We start from the raw sequence: 18,865 nt of genomic DNA on the forward strand, positions 1-18,865 counted from the left end.
ACAAGAACGTAACCATCACAATGGCTGGAAAGCATGTTTGGATGTGGTCTTGGTTACAGGCATTTTCAGTGGAGAAGAAATCAGAGTGCAGCAGAGAGAGGAAAAAGTGTCAGAGAGAAAATGGAGGCTGAGTGCAGCACTCCTTTGTGAGTACATCTTAATTCCATGAACAGATTTAGAGATGCCAGGGTTTGTGCCTTACAGTTATTCTAGTTACCCCAGTGGTCAGGTGGAAGGAGCACTGCACTTGGAGTCTGAGGCCCTGGCCCGAGCTTGCCTTCCCTGCTGATGTCTGTGGAATGCCTTTGGGGCTCTCAACCTCCGCTGCACTTTGGCATCACCTGAGGAGCTTGAGGCCTGGGCCGCACCCCAGAAACGCTGGTTGAGTTGGTCTGGGCGTGGCCTGGGCATGAGGGGGTTAAAGCCCCCTGCCCTGGGTGAGCGCAATATGCCCCCCGGGTTGGGAACCACACGCTAAACTGTCCGGCAGCGTCTGTTTGCAAGAAAGAGGTAGAGATCATCTCACACGCAGAGTTGCTGTTTTAATGGGTTCTTGGGATACTGTAGAGAGTCCCTGGAGGAACGCGCCGGGTCTTTGAGGCCGCATTTGGTCTTGATGGCAGTGATCCTTCCTAAAAACAGGAGAATCCCCAGGAATTCCCGCTCCCAGCAGCGTCGGGGTCACTGAGAGGCAGGGCGGGCAGGGCCGCGGGCTCCGGGGAGCAGCGCCTTGGGGTGCGGGGCGCCCCCGGGGGTGGGGACACACACCTGCCTGGGGAAGCACGTTTGGGGGGTGGTGACGGAATCGAAAGAACAGGTAGCGCCGGGGATAGGACCGGGGGTGCCAAGGCTTCCCAGCTCCGTCCTTCAGGGGGACCCCACGTCCGGGCCTGGGGCGCGGCCCCATCTCCCACCTCGGGGGGAGTGGGCGAGAGCGCGGTGGCGCTTTGGGGTCTGCAGTGTCCGTGAAGAGGGGCGCTGCTCTCCCTCCTCTCGGTGAGGCGGAGGAGACGGAGGACCCCAGAGGGGCCTCGTGCGGCTTGTGGGCGTCGCTTCTTTCCCAGGGGGGCCCCGGGTCGACCCCCGCGAAGGCGACCCGCCCCAGGGCTCCCGGCGTGGCGAGCCGGCTGCGGGGGGACAGCCGGGAGGAGGCGTGGAGAGGGCCACCCGGGGCTCCCGGGGAGCAGGAGGGGGCCGGGGTCCCGCGCACGAGGCCTGCGGAGGGGCGGCCCTGGGTTGGGGGCCGCGCGGAGACCAGCCTCTTTGCCCTGAGACCCTCCCGGTCCCCGCATCAGAGGAGTAGCCCAGGCCAGCGCTGCGGCGGGAGGAGCAGAACCCGCCCGTCTCCCCAGCGCCCCTCCCCAGGGCGCACACGCCTGGAATCCCCGGGGCGCCGCTGCAGCCCGCTGGGGCTGGGGAGGGCTGGGTCACACGCAGGACTCAGGCCTCAGAGCGAACAGGGCTGCATCTCAAAAAACCTGAATGAAGCTTTCTAAAACCCTACAAAGTGACTGAGAAGTTGTGGAGTTGGACTTGGTGAGCGCTGAGCAAGGTGTCTGCCGACCGGCGGGAAAGGGCGGAGCCGAGAGCCGGCGGCAGCCTGGAGGTGGGAGCACCGTGGCCGTCACGCTTGGCCGTCGAGGGTGGAGCGACATTTGAGCCCACTCTGCCCCGGGTTCCAGAAGGAAGCGAGAGCCTGTCCCTACCCACCCTCGCGCACCCCAGGCCAGTGGGGGCCTGACAGGCTGTTAGGAGCGCGCACCTCATAAATAAGGAGGATTTAGAAATAGTTTCCTGCCACTTTATTCCCCAGGACCCAAATCCTTGGCTTTTGGACAACTTTGAGCAGCATTTCACCTTTCTTCTTTCTTTTCTGGTGTAGGCCTCCCAATATAAAACATCCTGCATTATTACTCAATTTAGATGAAGCCTCGTTTGGAAGCTGTTTCTGACAAGTGTGGCCTCCTAACCTTACACAGAGGCCAGACCTTCTCGAAGAGCAGGGCCCCCTCCCTCGAGAGCCCTCAGGGAAAGGGCACTCAGACTTGCTGTTTATTGCCACATTGGTTTTCACCTACAGTCAGAGGTGACAGTGCAATCTGTTTTGGATTTTCCATGTGTTGATATGTTGCATAATCAAACCATAATGGGAATGCAGACTGGCTGAAGCTGGGATTTTACTCATATCTATTTTTTTAATAAATACCCCTAGTGCCACTGAGTGTTGGCCTTTCTATGATTTGAAAAATTGAAGGAAGACAATCACACTGTCATAGCGACAACCTTCCTTTTCCTTAATAACTACCGGTATTGGGGAAGAACTGTAGCGTGTGCTCCCCACATTGGCTCATCACCTCTGGCAATTTGTCAGTCTGTCGCCAGCTACAGGCAGGAGACCTCAGCGTATCGTTTCTTCTTTAGGCTTTGGTAGTCCCCACCAGTCCTGAGGTTTATTTGGCCTAAAGTTTATTGAGGGCCTTTGTGTACCCTGGATCCCAGTTCAGGTTCATTCTGTTCTGAAATTTAGGATTCCACAAGGAGAGCAAAGCACCCTGTACACAGTAGGCACTCGGTGAGTATCTGTTGAATGAATGAATATATGATAGTGAGGATATGATTCCCTGCTGTTGACTCCCATCATTGGCAACAAATCTGCTTTGTTTCTCCTATGTCACCTCCCCTTACTTGCAGCATGGTAACGCCTGCTTTTGTGTGGCTAGAGGGAAATGTGTAAAATAAAACTGTTAGAGGTCATACAAGGGGGGATGGAGAGAAAACCAAATACCCCAAAACATATGCCTTCCTGCTTTCCTTCATCTCTTATTTAAAACATTTACTGAATGCCTACTAAGTCGTAGGGAAGCCATATGAATAAAGTCCAAAGCCGCCTTCCGGGCCCCCATAATTTGGCCCCCACTGCCATCTCCTGAACTCCTACAACTTCCCTTGACAAACCCTCCCTCTAGTCAAGCTGGTCTGCTCACTGCCCTCAAACCCACCTGCAGCTTTCCAGCATCCTGTGTTTGCAAACGGCCTTCCTTTGCTCTCCCATTCGTTCCTCAAGCTCACCTCAAGTCTCACATTCACAGAGAAGTCTCCTCTATCCCAGATATTTTGCTTCGCTCAAGCTGATGAGATGCAAATTTACAACTCTAAGGCCTTGAAAATGTCCCAATTAAGGCATCTCCAGGACGACACCTTCTCTGAAGACTGGTTACCCCGCTCCTCTGACAGATAGCAAGGCACATGGTGACGTCTCTTGGTCCTTCTCTCCCGGATTTCGTTGCGTCAGCATCTAGCTTCTTTCTCTGTGGCATTTTCTCTAAACTTCTCTGGGTGTTTCTGTGAATTTCACCTCTTAGCTTCTGTATGTGTTTTATCCTCTTATAAAGGCCTCTAATAAGAGGATTAAGACGCACCTTGAATGAGGTGGGTCACATTTCAGTCAAAATGACCTATCAAAATGTCCAACCTACAGTAGGTCTGCATGCGCAGGAATGGTTTTAGGACCCTTTCTGGGGCACATAACAGCACAGCAGACAGAAGGCAGAGCCCAGGAAATCTCCTTGTCCTCTAAACTCCTAGAGCACTTGTTGTCTGCACACTCTTGATTCCCTTCCACATAATCATCTTAGAAGGAACGGTTCAGCTCCTGCAACATCTTCCTTTGAGCAGATGAAGCTGTTCTATCAAATCCACCTGGAGAATAGATAAAGCCTTCTCAAAAGAAATCTAATGGAAACTTCCAAGGTACAATGCAGACTAAAATTAGGAACTTTGAAACTGAACTATGGGCTTGGTTGACAGTGGCTTTTATAAACTATCTTATTTTAGAAAAGCTGGGTACAAGGCCTCTGTGCTTGTAGCTGGGATTACCATGACATTTGGCTGCTGGTTACTGAGCTTACATAAGCTGGGGCCAACAGTTTAAATAGAACTCCAGATACTCATTTGGAGAGAAGTTGAGTTGTGCTCTAGCTTGGCCATCCCATGGGATGTGGAGGTTTCTAATATTCATTAGAGAAACTAGAGAAATGCGTGACTGCTTCTCTCATTAGTCTGTCGTTGAGTCAGGACTTGTGGAATTCAAAACTAGAACTTGATAGAGAAATAAAATAAAACACAAGAGTGATTGTTAGACTAGAACTTCTCAAAATGTCAACAGAGGCACAAATATGATCTTCTCAGATGCAGTACAGATGTGGCTAAGTATTTCCAGTTAAGGAGTGTGGGTAGAAACCATGGTTTTAAATACCCAGAGAAGAAACAGCCTTCAAAAGAGAATAGAAAGTGTCCTCAAGCTGTTTTATATTAAAGTTGTTGCAGGCTACCACAGGGCTTCTTAACCCACTTTATGGCCTTTATCTCACTTCCTCTTTCAAAGCACAGTATTCTGAATGACAGAAAAAAAATAGTTCTTGGTTTCTTCCTTTTAAATTGTACCAAATTCCCCCAAATTTGTGACTTTCAGGACTTACGGGAACTCGAGCTACCAGCTCCTTAATTTCTTCACTGTTTATCACCAGCTCCAGTTTACAAGGCAGGGTTCTATACAGTGTTTCCTGAGGTGATCGATAATCTCTTATCTGCAAGGGAAGGTAGGACCACAGTATCTCAAAACTTCTAGAATTCCCACACTGTGAGAAGTAGATTGAACAACCATTTTCCAGACACTATAGTAATTAGAGAAAGGGTGGAAGGCAGCAGGGCTCCAAGCTGGCATTAGGTCTCAATAGGCACCCACAGGGAATCTGGGGTGATTTATAGGTGCTAACTACTTACAGAATGCAAAGGAAAATTCTGGATTCCAGCTCACATTCCCAGTCCAATGCACAATTCTCTTCCTCTCTGAATGTTAGTAATAAAATACAGTGACCCGGGACAAGACCAGATACTAAGATTATATATATATACACATATATATGTATATATATATACACATATGTATATATACACACACACACAGACACACACACACACACACACACACACATATATGTGTGTATATATGTATATATATCTGCTTAACCCCTGATGAGGAGAGAATAGGAAAAAAGTTGTAATTTTAAAGTTCCTGCAATTTACTGCCTCCTTACAGATAGGAGCTTGAATTAATCTCTGAGGCGGATGGTGTGTTTTCTTCTGGGAAACTCCCGCAATGGGGAGAGACCCTCTTCTGGGAAGGAGATACTTGAGAGGATGTGGCTACAAAGAGCCAAACTCCTTTGCATAATAATGTAGAGGTTGTAATTACTGTGGTCAGAGTTACTTTTCTGCAGATTTTGATTCTTTAGAGTGATTTTCTTTTCCAAATATGGGTTTAGAGTATGATGGGCCAATGTTTTATTGCTTATTTTTATGGAGTTGTGCATAGTTTCTCAGAGGCAGTCCTGAGAAAAGATCCCCTGAACTGAGGGAAATCCATGTGGGGAGAAGCCATTAAAAATGAAAACTGAAAAGAAAGAAGGAAAAGTATGATAAGATAAGGGAATTAAAGGAAAGAAAAGGAAAAGGAAAGAAAGGGAAAGCAAAGAAAATAAATAGAAAGGAAAGGGAGGGGAGGGGAATGGGAGGGAAGGGAGGGGAAGGGAGGGGAAGGGAGGGTGTGCTGGTTTGAATGTATTGTGTCCCCCAAAATGCCGTTATCTTTGATGTAATCTTGTGTGGGCAGATATATCAGTGTTGATTAGATTGTAATTCTTTGAGTGTTTCCATGGAGATGTGCCCCACCCAACTGTGGGTGATGACTCTGATTGGATAATTTCCATGGAGGTGTGGCCCCGCCCATTCAGGGTGGGTCTAAATTAAATCATTGGAGCCATATAAATGAGCTGACAAACAGAAGGAACTCAGTGCAGCTGAGAGTGACATTTTGAAGAGGAGCTACAGCCAAAAGGGACACTTTGAAGAACACATTGGAACTGAGAGAGGAGCTTCAGCTTACAGAGACATTTTGCAGGTGGCCTTTGAAAGCAGACTTTTGCTCCCGAGAAGCTAAGAGAGGACAAACACCCCAAAAGCAACTAAGAGTGACATTTTTGAGGAACTGCAGCCTAGAAAGGAACATCCTGGGAGAAAACCATTTTGAAACCAGAACTTTGGAGCAGACGCCAGCCATGTGCCTTCCCAGCTAACAGAGGTTTTCCGGACACCATTGGCCACCCTCCAGTGAAGGTACCCGATTGTTGATGACTTACCTTGGACACTTTATGGGCTTAAGACTGTAACTGTGTCACCAAATAAACCCCCTTTTATAAAAGCCGATCCATTTCTGGTGTTTTGCATTCTGGCAGCATTAGCAAACTAGAACAGAGGGGAAGGGAAGGGAAGGAGGGGAAGGGAAGGGAAGGAGGGGAAGGGAAGGGAAGGGAACTGGCTTCTGGGCAGTACAACCTGCACTAGATTGTTGGGGTTTCATCTATTTATTGTATTATTTAGAATGGAATAACCCAGACTTGGGGAGATACACTGATGTTGGGCCATGTGTTCTAATATTTTGGGGGGCCCATTGGTTAGGGATACCCCAGTTCATTTCCACTGCCAGCTACCCTGGGCAGGGGCCACCAGCTCATGTTACTGCACCGTGCAGGTGGCAGCAGAGTGGAGTGGAGGACTGCGAGGGAGGTGTGCTGCACGCTACCTGCTTACTCACAGCTTTACTTAAATGACCTGCAAGTAAATCAGACCCAGCATATGCAAAGATCAACTCAGCATTCTTGCATGCCCACGCCTCATTTATTCCCCTGGATTTGCTCTCTCTGCAAATGGGGCCACGTCCACCTGAGTGCCGGTGCCAGATGTCGGGAAGTCACCCCTGACTCCTTGTTTGCCTCACAGGCCCCAAATCCAAGGAAACAGGACACACATGTTTCTGGCATGAGGGGGCAAGGTGGCCTGCAGTTTCCCTCCTGCTGTAAACAACTGTGAAACAGGAAAAAATATATAAAACAACTATTTGGATAGGAGGCAAAATGGGGCTATGATTCCTGAGAACAGGAGAACAAGCAAGGTGAGCCTTACCATCAGCTGGTCTTTCAGTCTGGAGGTAATTCCTGGACTGCAGTGGAGGCGGGGGAAACCCAAGTCTGGCAATTTCTCTAATTTGAGGAGACAGAGATTGGAGATTGGGGAGGCCTAGTGGCTCGAATCTGTGAGGCAGAGTTCAAAAGAGAAGGGAGCTGCAGGGATGCACTCCAGAAACCTGGGTCTGTTCAGTCTTTTCTGAACGCAAACCCATGCAAACGCAAAGCGAAATCCCACAAGGCCGGACAAGAGACACTGAGGAAAGAATAATTATGGCTCCCAGAACTCACAAAGAGCAAAAAATCATATAAGTTTCTTCCAACCAGAGTGGTCATTACTTAAAAAGGGGCTAAGTAAAAAATAGAATAAAGGCTACTCAACCTAAAAGAGCTTATAAATAAATCCCAAGAGAATCAAAAAAGTCCACAAGTAACTTAATTGTCTATTGGAAAAAGTTCAACTCTCAGTTAACAGAAATATTCAGGAAAAAACAAAAACAAAAACAAAACAGGGAATGTGGAATTTAGAAAAAAGGAAATTAAAAGAGCTATTATAAATATCCTGAAGAATATAAAGGAAAAGATGATGACAAGATACATGTAAGATATGAAACAGACTATAATGGAACATCTAGAGATGAAAATATAATTTGAATGAAAAAAAAACTGGATGGGATTAACAGCAGATTAGAAACTGTAAAAGAATTGATTAGTGAACTCGAAGACAGAGCAACAGAAACTATCTACGATAAAACACAGAGACAAAAAAAAAAAGATTAAATAAAAAATGAGCAGACCATCTGTGACCTGTGGATTAAAAATCAAACAGTCTAACATACTTGGAGTTAGTGTCCCGGAAAGAGGGAAAGAGGAGAAATAGGAAAAAAATTTTTTGAAGAAATAATGGCTGAAAAATTAAAAATTTGTTGAAAACTGTAAACTCAGGTATTCAAGAAGCTCAATAAACCCCAAATAAAATAAATATAAAGAAAAACACACTAAATTATATCTTAATCAAATTGCTGAAAACAAGTGGTAAAGAAAAAAATACTAAAACAAGTGGTAGAGAAAAAAGGACACATCACAGTCAAAGGAACAAAGATAATAAGAGCATCAGACTTCTTTTGCTATGCAAGAATAGAAGAAAATGGAGTAGTATCTTTAAAGGACTGAAAGAAAAAAAATAATATCAACTTAGAATTCTACATCCACAGAATGTATCTTTCAAAAAAATGAGTGCGAAATAAAGGCTTTTTCTGAATTACAAAAAAAGTTAAAATTCTTTAGGCAGAAAATGAGAGCACAAGAAATATGGATCTATATAAATGGTATACATGTAGGAAAATATAAAATACATTTCTTTCACAATTTAAAACTTTAAATATACAATCTAAGGCAAAAATAATAATGTATTTGGAAGTTTGTTACATATGTAGGAATTAGAATCTATGACAATGATAGTACAAAGGATGGGGGTTGTAAATAGAAATGTCTACTGTTGTGAGGATGTCAGTCTACATGTGAAGGTAGACTGTAAGCTAAAATGTACATTGCAAATGCTGGAGCAACCACTGAAACAATAAAACAAAATAAAGAGGTATAATTAATAGTTCAATAGTGAAGGTAAAATAGAATCATAAAGTTAATCAAAAAGAAGGCAGGAAAGGAGGAAGAAAGGATAGTGGGGAAAATATAAAACAAATAGCAAGATGCTAGAGTAGAACCAAACCATATTTATAATAACATTCAATGTGAATGGTCTAAACACTCCAATTAAAAGGCAGAGCTTCTCAGATTGGATAAACAAGTAACACAGAACTATGTGCTGTCTACAAGAAACTGAAATATGAATATATATATATAAGTTAAAAGTAAAAAGATGAGAAAAGGACATACCAAGAAAATGCTAATCGAGAGAAAGTTATAGTGGCTTTATTAATATCAAAGCATACTTCAGAACAATGAATATTACCAGGAATACAGAAGGACATTTCATAATGTAAAAGAGTGAGTTCTTTAAAACAAAGTAATAATCTTAAATGTGTATGCACCTAATAACAGAGTTTCAAAATACATGAAGCAAAAACAGACAAAGCTGAAAGGAGAAATCTTTAAAAACCCACCACAATTATAGATTTCAGCTCTGCTCTCTGAGTAATTTTTAAAACATGTAGACAGAAAATCAGTAAGAACATAGAAGACTCAAACACAGTGCTAATCAAATTGACCTAATTGACATTTATAGAAGACTTCAGTCAACAACAGTGGAATATGTATTTTTCATAGGTGCACATGAAACATAGAACATATATTGGGCTATAAAACAAATCTCAGTTAATTTAAAATTTAAAATGAATGACCACAGTAGAATTAAACAAGAAAGCAACAATAGAAAGATATCTGGAAAAGCCACAAATATTTGGAAATTAAACAACATGCTCCTAAATAGAAGTTGGAAAATCTGTTGAACTGAATGGAAATGAGCATTCATCCAAAACCTGTGGGATACAGCTAAAGCAGTGTTTTGAGTGAGATTTATAGAACTAAAATTAGAAATGAAAGGTCTAAAATCAATGGTCTAAGTTTCTACCATATCCAATTAAAGACTAAGTCCTGTCTTTATAATACTAAATACTAATAAGTATTTCTTAATCCATCACACCATTTGCGTCACATCAGTCTGATAAATCCGTCAGAGCTCCACACCCCCCAACTGATCACCTGTCTGCCCCCTCTCTCCAGCTGCCTCACTCCCCTTGCCTTCTTCCTTGTGCTCCAGTCCTACTGAACTTCTTGAGTTCCTTATACCCATCCTGCCCTTGACTGGCTCATCTCACACATATGTTCCTCTGCCTAGAACACTTTTTTTTTTTTTTTTTTTTAACCTCCAATGGACACTGCTAATTCCTATTCATTGAAATATCTTAGCTTTCTTTCTGGAAGACTTGCTCCTGCTATATGCTTCCATAATAGCTCATTATACTTCCTGGTAGCACTTAGCATAATTTATTGCCATGACTTGTGTAATTGTCCATCTTCCCCACTGGATCAGGGGGAGCACTGTTGTATATCTGGCCCCTAGCCCAATTTTCTGGCACATAGTCGGTGCTTAATAAATATTTAACAAGTGAATGAAAGCATATTTGAGTCGAAACATGACCACTAAATTTGTGGTTACAAGTCGATAAGGTCAAGATCTTCAGATTACAGTGGGCAGTCAACAACTGGTAGTTTCCCAGCATCCGTTTGTTCTTTCCTCTTAGAAAAAGCCCTGAATTCTGTTTGGGGATCCATGGGGCTCCTAAGGTAAGCTTATTTGTACCCAAGCTCCAGCTGTTACTTAAATATTCACCATTGAGAAAACTGATCTGTTTGTGGCTTCAATTGCTTGAAAATGCAGTTTCTCAATTAAGTGAGCTAGTGAGATTCCCTAAAAGGCTAGGGGGCTCTCCCGTTTGGCCAACTCCCTAACAAGAGGGGCACAGGGTAAGTTACCCTGAAAGTTCCTGTTATGCTTTTCTGATAGAACCATCTTGGCTTTTAGCCTCACGTGGCCCAGAGGATCTGGAGGTTACGTGGTGCTTTGGGAGGTCACAAACAGTAACCTGGCAACGTGTCTGAGTGAAACAGGCCTGACATCGTGGAGGAGAAAAAAGAGGTGAGATAACAATGAAAAAGAAAACAAAGGTGGATTTAATGTTCCACAGTTAAACAATATTACTTATGTGATTTTTTTTGCATGTATCAGAGGAAAAACACCCAACTGGCCTAAAGGGAAAATGTTGTGTCTTGCTCCAACTTTTTAAAAAAAATAATAACACAAATTGTCTTTTTCCTTAATACAAATAATTCATAGTTGTTATGGACAATTTGAACATTAAAAAAAGTATATTAAAGAAATGGATCACCAAAAATAATGCACAAAGTAACCACTGGTAATGTTTTATGCACTTCCTTTCAGAAAATTTTTGTTATGTGTCCACACAGGCATGCTTTCTTTTCCAAAATTTGAATATATGCTTTTTTAATATTACCTTTTACTACAGGAGCCAAAAAACAAAAGTGATTTTTATAACCTTCCATTTTGTGGATATGCTATAACTCTCAAAAAGACTTTTCTCTTATTAGTGAACATTTCAGCAGCTCCCAATTTTGTACTATTATAGAAAAGTCTGTGAGGGCCTTTTTTTTTAAATTCAATTTTATTGAGATATATTCACATACCATACAATCATCCAAAGTGTACAATCAATTGTTCACAGTACCATCATATAGTTGTGCATTCATCACCCCAATCTATTTTTTGAACATTTTTCTTGTACCCGAAAAAGTGAAAATAAGAATAAAAAATAAAAGTAAAAAAGAACACCCAAATCATCCCCCCCACCCTGTTTTTCATTTAGCTTTTTGTCCCCATTTTCTACTCATCCATTCATACACTGGATAAAGGGAGTGTGATCCACAAGGTTTTCACAATCACACTGTCACCCCTTGTAAGCTACATTGCTATACAATCGTCTTTAAGAGTCAAGGCTACTGGGTTGCCTTGTTTGATACTTTCAGGTATTTCCTTCTAGCTACTCCAGTACATTATAACCTAAAAAGGTTTGTCTATATAGTCCATAAAAATGCCCACCAGAATCACCTCTGGACTCCATTTGGAATCTCTCAGCCACTGAAACTTTATTTCGTTTCATTTCGCATCCCCCTTTTGGTCAAGAAGATGTTCTCAGTTCCACGAGGCTGGGTCCAGATTCATCCCCGGGAGTCATATCCTGTGTTGCCAGGGAGATTGACACCCCTGGGAGTCAGATCCCATGTAGGGGGGAGGGCAGTGAGTTCACCCACCAATTTGGCTTAGCTAGAGAGAGAGGGCCACATCTGAGCAACAAAGAGGTACTCAGGGAGAGACTCTTAGGCACAATTATAAGCAAGTTTAGCCTCTCCTTTGCAGTAACGAGCTTCATAAGGGCAAGTCCCAAGATAGAGGGCTCGGCACATCAAAACACCAGTCCTCAGTGTTTGTGAAAACATCAGCAACCATCCAGGTGAGGAAGCCCAACACCTCTGCATTTTCCCCCAGCTCCTCAGGGAGGTTCTGCACATTTATTTTTATTCTCCACCCAAATTACTTTGGGACGCGCTGCTATTTCACACTAACCAGGTCTGTGAGGGCCATTTTTGCAGCTGCATCTTTGTGAGGCCACCTCTACTCGCAGGTCACCTCTGCTCTTATGCGGTGGGTCCTCTCCTGCCTTCTTGAGGATGTGGCTCCTGCAACGGTTCACATTTTCTCCTCCCTTTCCAGGAAATTAGCCCACCAGCATGCAAACATTCTCTACTGTCTTCCATAGTAAACAAACAGAAGCCCTCCTCTCACCTCACTTTTCTCTCCAGCTCCCACCCCAATTTCTCTGCTTCCCTTTCCAGCTGAACTTATCAAAAGGCTCAGCCTTGGTGCATCTCGACTTCCCTGGCTCATCTTCACTTGCACACTCTCCGCTCAGGTTTCTTCCCCACCCTTCAATTAAAACTGTGGTTTCCAAGTCAAATCCATGTCTCTGTTCTCACCTTGGTTGACCTTCCAGCAACATTCATTTGAGCACAACCACCTTCCAGAAACAGCCTCATCTTTTGGCTCCCATGACATCACCCTTGTGGTTCTCCTCTTACCTCCATATCCTTCATGGGCACTTCTTCCTCCACCTGTCCAAAAAATGCTGGACATCAACCATATGCATATCCCTATGAGATATATCTGAGCATCATATAAATTGATTTTTATCAATTTAGTAATAGTTACTTCTCCTTTTCACATTCCTGGGTCATCTCATTCTCTCCCAGGCTTTAAATACCAGTGATAAGCTGGTGACCCCCTTTTCTTCTCTAGCTCAGGCCTTTCTCCAGGCTTGTACAGCTAAACACCTGCAAGTTGTTTCCCTTTGGTTGTCTCTTAGGCATCTCAAAACTAACATTGCTAAAACAAAACTTTTTTCCTCCTCTCCAAAACACCTCTGCCCTTCACCTAGCTTTCCTCACCTCAGTAACTACCACTTCTAGTCATCTGGTGTTTCAACCTCAACTGCTTTCTTTTTTTTTTTTTTTTTAATTAAATTCAGTTTTATTGAAATACATTCACACACCATACAGTCATCCATGATATACAATCCACTGTCCACAGTATGATAACATAGTTATGCATTCATCACCACAATCTATCTCTGATCATTTTCCTTACATCAGAAAGAACCAGAACAAGAATAAAAAATAAAAGTGAAAAAAGAACACCCAAATCATCCCCCCATCCCACCCCATTTGTCCTTTAGTTTTTATCCCCATTCCTCCACTCATCCATACACTAGATAAAGGGGGTGTGATCCACAGGGTCTTCACAATCACACTGTCACCCCTTGTAATCTACATTATTATATAATTGTCTTCAGGAGTCCAGACTGCTGGGTTGGAGTTTGGTAGTTTCAGGTATTTACTTCTAGCTATTCCAATACATTAAAGCCTAAGAGGTGTTATCTATATAGTGCATAAGAATGTCCACCAGAGTGACCTCTCGACTCCATTTGGAATCTCTCATCAACTGCTTTCTTTTATTCACCCTTCAGATCCAGCCCAACATCAAGTCCAGTTCCTCTATCTCCAAAATGCTTCTCATCGCCATGTCTCTCCAGTTCCAATGCCTTTCTTTCCTATCTAAGCCAATGTCACATCTTCCTGAGCTACTTTATCAGCCTCTTGACTTTTCTCCCTGCTTTCTACCTTGTCCCTCTATAATCCATTACCCAAAGTAGCCTCTTCACTAGCTTCGCACCGTGTCTCGCCTCGACACGCTGTACCAGGCCCTCAGCGGTCAGCGTCTGCCGCCGTTCAGATCTTGTTTTTCACCAGCCTCACAGTGAGCTCTAGTCACTTTGGCTTTCTTGTTCTTCCTTGAACACTCCGAGCTTTTTCAGCCTTGACCCTCTGCATCTGTTGTTCCTTTTCTTTGGAACGCTCTGCCCCAGCCATCATGTGGCTGCCTCCTTCTTACCATTCAAGACTCAGCTCAAAAGTCACTTCTTCAATTCAAGGTTGGCTCTCTCTTCACCTATCAACTCTAGAGCCTAGAGAGATTTTCACATACATGAATCCCACACAATACAAATCAAACCCACCAAACAAAAATAGGCACAGGAAACCATCCTAAGACCATCTACTGTGAAATGGATAAATTCTGGCACATTCATATACTTGGATACTACACTGAAAAGAAAATGAATAGATTACAGGTGTCAACATAGTTGAACCTCAAAAACATATTTAATGAAAGAAAGCATCACAGAAGAATATATACGACATTGAGTCCAGTTATATGGTGTTTCAGATATACTGCATAGGGATATGCACATGGCTGTAGAAGAGAATGATTGAGAGAAAAGGAGGAGAGTGATTAAGAAAAAACTCAAGAGAGTGGTTACTTCTGTGGAGGTGGGTAGGCAGTGAGACGAGGAAAAGGCCCTTGGGAAGCTTCTAAGGTACTGGTGGTTTTTCTTAACCTGGATGGTAGCATAAGGTCTTTGTTTCATAGTAGCCATTATTATTCTTTAAATTGCACATAAATACTTAAACAATTCTCTAGAATCCATGATTTTTTCACAAAAAAGAGATTTTTATAAAGAGCAAGATGGGACTATAAAGCAACATGATCATGTTTTTCTCATAACTTGTAGTATAAAGTACGAACTTCACGTCGTCCATGCATTTCAGCTTCCTCATGTCAGTAAAGGACCGAGCCTAGTGGACTAAGAGCTCTTTTTGTTCTAACATTCTGTGATTCAGTAAATAGCAGTCAGGTTTGAGGGAAACTTGAGAGGACATCTGGTCTATCCCCATACTTTCCTGCAGAATTACTGGTTAATTAAAACCAGTGCAGGCAACAGTGAATCAATTTGATTTGAAAACCCCACCCCTTTGCTTTCCCCACGAAGAAAATACACAGCCTTGTTATAAAATCAATTTTAAATGCCAGAAACTTCTTCCTTCAGACTTACGCAGATCCTCCATGCTTTGGGGCCTCTTTTTGAGCAGCGTGACAACCTATACTCAAGGTGGGGAAGTTTCTAGGACTCGGTCTAACTGGATCTGCCTGTCAGAAATATCATCATCCCCAGGACACAGATAGCAGTTCATATTCTCTCCTGCAGCGCCAGGGGACAGAGGGGCTCCAGGTACTTCTGTGCATTTGTGTGGTGAGTGCTCTCCTTGGCGAAATGAAATCTCTGTCAAATGGGTAGTACAAATGCAGTGTTCAGTGCTCTCTGAAAGTGGAACCTGCCGGTTGTGGTTTAATGTTTCTGCATGGCAGGGAAACTCAAAACCATATGTTTCAATATAAATATGTTCTGATCATGTAGAACAAGCATTCTGTTTCTCATGGTCCCCAGAATTGAACTGCACTTGAGATCGGGTTAACTAGGGCTAAATTTAATCATCGTGTGACCTGATTGAGTATTTGCAACATGGGGTATTGAATATCCTACTTTATGTTGTTTTTATTCTCAATTTCATCTTGTTATTTCCTTAGGGACGACAGAGCAATAGTAGGCAGCAGAGTAATGAAATGTGGTAAATCTGGTTAAAGAGAAATATGACTAAAAATGCCTTCTTTGTTTCATCTCAGCAGCCCTGTATATAGTATGGCTTATTTCAGTTTATGAAGTACTAAAAGTAGTTCTTATGGAGAAAAAGGAAGGCTGGATTTATGCTCTGGGAAACAGGGCTTGCTTAATTTTATAGCATATAAAAGCTCTTTGTTTTGTAGATGTGCCCTGCAAATCTGGGTCATAATCATTAACTGCCATTTATTTCCACTGGGTGCCACAGCAAGCTCACTGGATTCGGGGGGCTCCTGAGATGGCGATCATGGGGGCAGCCGGCTCTGGGCTCCTAGGGCTCCCCTGCAAGCCTGTGGAGTGCCCGGGGAGACAGGAAGGGCGCGGGGCGTACGTTAGCACCAGGCTTTGGAAGCTTTGACCAGAACCTTGAGGGGGAGGCCTTTCTGCTGATAACTGAGAGAAGTTTCTCAAGAAGTTCTCAGTGCTGTAAACTGGGAAGATTTGGGGGGCTGGCCCACACCAAGTAAGAGTGATTCTTAGGGGAAGCAGAGGAGTTCCCTCCTGCACACCTCGCTTTTGGGGCTTTTTCAAACATACAAGTCCCCATGTGGCACCTCCAAACCCACACTCTGCACCTGGAAACTGAGGCAGTGACATGAGATGCCCTACAAAAGGGGTGTGTTCACGTGGGAACAGGGGAGGAGAGAAAACAGAGAGAACTAACTTGAAGAAAGGTTTTTGAAGGCATTTGTATGTATATGGAACTACTGATAAGCACAAGAAAATGATGAAGTCAACATACTGGCCTGAGGAAGATGGCCAGGCACCTCCGGGCCTGTTTTCCTTCCGAGGCAGACACGGTGCAGCTACCTGCCGGGAAGGCTGCACAGCCGCTGCCGTCACCAGATGGCACCAAAGGCACTAACACATCTGTGGAACATCCCAGGAAAGGAAAGTGCAGAGGGCTGGGGAAGGGGCGATTAACTCTGATTTAGGGGTCAACCTGGCTCCTGGAGGAACCCGTGTCTGTTAGAAAGACTAGTCGGCCTTAACCAGGCAAAGAAGACTTGGTGTTTTATTTCCCATTCTTAGGGACTCCCTTGGTGACAGACCCGTGATTCTTACAGTATGGTAGACTTGTTAAAAATACAGGTTTTCCCAGACTTTCTGGGGAATCTGATACAGACACTAAGGCTTCATTTGTTCTCTTCTTACACAAATGGAGGGTGATAGCAAGTCCAATATAAATTTGCTCAACAAAATTTGCACTGTTTTCTCATATTTTTCTTATTAATGTTCTCAGGTATTTATCTAGAATTTTGCTTGCAACCCCTATACCTGGACCCCGTTTCTATGTGTGTATCGCTGTGCCAGTTATCTACTGCTGTGTAACAGATTAATCTCAAAACGTAGTGGCTTAAAACAATGATGAATACTTACTTCTCACTGTTTCTGTGGGTCGGGAGTAGCTGGAGGCAGAGGTCACTGGGAACCACCCTGGAAACCCCAATAAAACCCCTAAGATCTGGCCTGAATTCCTTCCCCACCCAGACTTCCCCTTCCATTTATCTGTGACTGTGAATCCCTTCCTCCAGCCACTCTCAAACAGTTTAGCTTTTTGGTAACTATTTCCTGCTTCTCTAGGTCATTTTATTTTATTTATTTATTTTTGGTCTATTTCTCTCCTTTCTCTTCAGAGTTTACATGATATGTAGCCACTGGCTGTTTCATAAAACCTCTTCCTATTGAACAGTGTAAGTTTTCACATTTGCTCTTCAAGTTAATAAAGGAGTAGCTTTCTGATGTGCTCTTGCTCTTTATGCTGAATCCTGAAGAAGATATGTAAAATAATAAAACAATATCTTACTTCCTACTGGTCACAAGTAGCTCCATGGTGGAACTCTCTCCTTCCCTCATTGTTTTTTTGCTAACATTAAATTAATATTTTTTGCTAGAGAAGTTATAGTTTTATAGAAATATATCATGCATAAAATATATAAAACATAGAGTTACTATATACCACCTTATTAACACCTTGCATTAGTGAGGTACATTTGTTATAATTCATGAAAGAACATTTTTATAATTGTATTATTAACTACAGTCCATCATTTACACTAGAGTTCATTGTATTGTACAGTCCTATGTGTTTTCCTTTAATTTTTTTCAAGCAACATATAGGACCTAAAATTTCCCCTTTTAACCACATTCACATATATAACTCAGTGCTGCTAACTACATTAGCAATATTGTGATACCATCACCACCATCCATTACCAAAAGTTTATAATCAATCCAAATAGAAATCCTGTACAACTTAAGCATCAACTCTCCATTCCTCACCCACAACCCAGCCCCTGGTAACCTATAGTCTAGATTCTGACTCTATGAATTTGCTTATTCTAGTTGATTCCTATCAGTAGATCATACAATATTTGTCCTTTTGTGTCTGGCTTATTTCACGCAACAAGATGTCTTCAAGATTCATCAATGTTGTTGCATGAATTGGAACTTTGTTCCTCTTTAATGCTGAGCAATATTCCATTGTACGTTTACACCACACGTTGTGTGAACATCAGGGCGCAAATATCTGTCCAGTCCCCGCTTTCAATTCTTTCGGGTATATCCTAGCGGTGGGATTGTCAGCCGTATGGTGGCTCTATACTCAGCTTTCTGAGGAACTGCCCAACTGTCCACAGCAGCTGCACCATTTTACATTCCCACCAACAATGCATGAGTGTTCCTATTTCTCCACATCCTCTCCAACACGTTGTTTTCCATTTTTAAAAAGAATTTGATACATCTCAGTTGCTGTGAGTTCATTCATTTGCAAGTTTAATGAGACACTGTTGGCTAAAGCAGTATTTTTCTTTTTTTCAAATAAAACATCCATCAATTAAGGTTTTGCAACTATTCCTAGTTTTTCCTAGCAATAGGATGTAAAAGAAGGATCACTTAGAGAGAGTGTATATCCTGTGTTCCTGTAGAACCTTCTGCTTCTGTCACAATTAAAACCTATTACATTATAGTAACAATATCTGTCCCTTAACCAGACAATGAACGCCTGGAAAATATCAGGATAAAAAAAATACAGTATACTCCCAATTTTGTGAACACATATACATATGTGCATACACACATGAAAAACTGAAAGGACAAAGGCCCAAAATTTGAATAATGTGTCTTTCTGGGGGGTGTTATTTGGGGTAATTTTTAAATTTCCTTCTTCACAGTTTT

At 42.9% G+C, this 18,865-nt stretch overlaps 1 protein-coding gene across 1 annotated transcript in view; it reads right to left on the minus strand.

Moving 5' to 3' along the window:
- Positions 1-1,702: 1,702 nt before the first annotated feature.
- The window catches only part of C16H18orf63 (chromosome 16 C18orf63 homolog), a 70,391-nt gene continuing 53,228 nt past the window's right edge, over positions 1,703-18,865 (minus strand). Inside the window, exons 15-19 of the mRNA XM_037805759.1 lie at positions 17,069-17,125; positions 16,431-16,558; positions 12,696-12,728; positions 4,479-4,586; positions 1,703-1,762 (exon numbers count right to left, since the gene is read on the minus strand). Coding sequence (XP_037661687.1) covers positions 1,703-1,762; positions 4,479-4,586; positions 12,696-12,728; positions 16,431-16,558; positions 17,069-17,125 — 386 coding nt within the window. The remainder of the gene's footprint in view (positions 1,763-4,478; positions 4,587-12,695; positions 12,729-16,430; positions 16,559-17,068; positions 17,126-18,865) is intronic.

The sequence above is a fragment of the Choloepus didactylus genome, chromosome 16, assembly GCF_015220235.1.
Source record: "Choloepus didactylus isolate mChoDid1 chromosome 16, mChoDid1.pri, whole genome shotgun sequence".
In the NCBI taxonomy this organism is placed as follows: domain Eukaryota; kingdom Metazoa; phylum Chordata; class Mammalia; order Pilosa; family Megalonychidae; genus Choloepus; species Choloepus didactylus.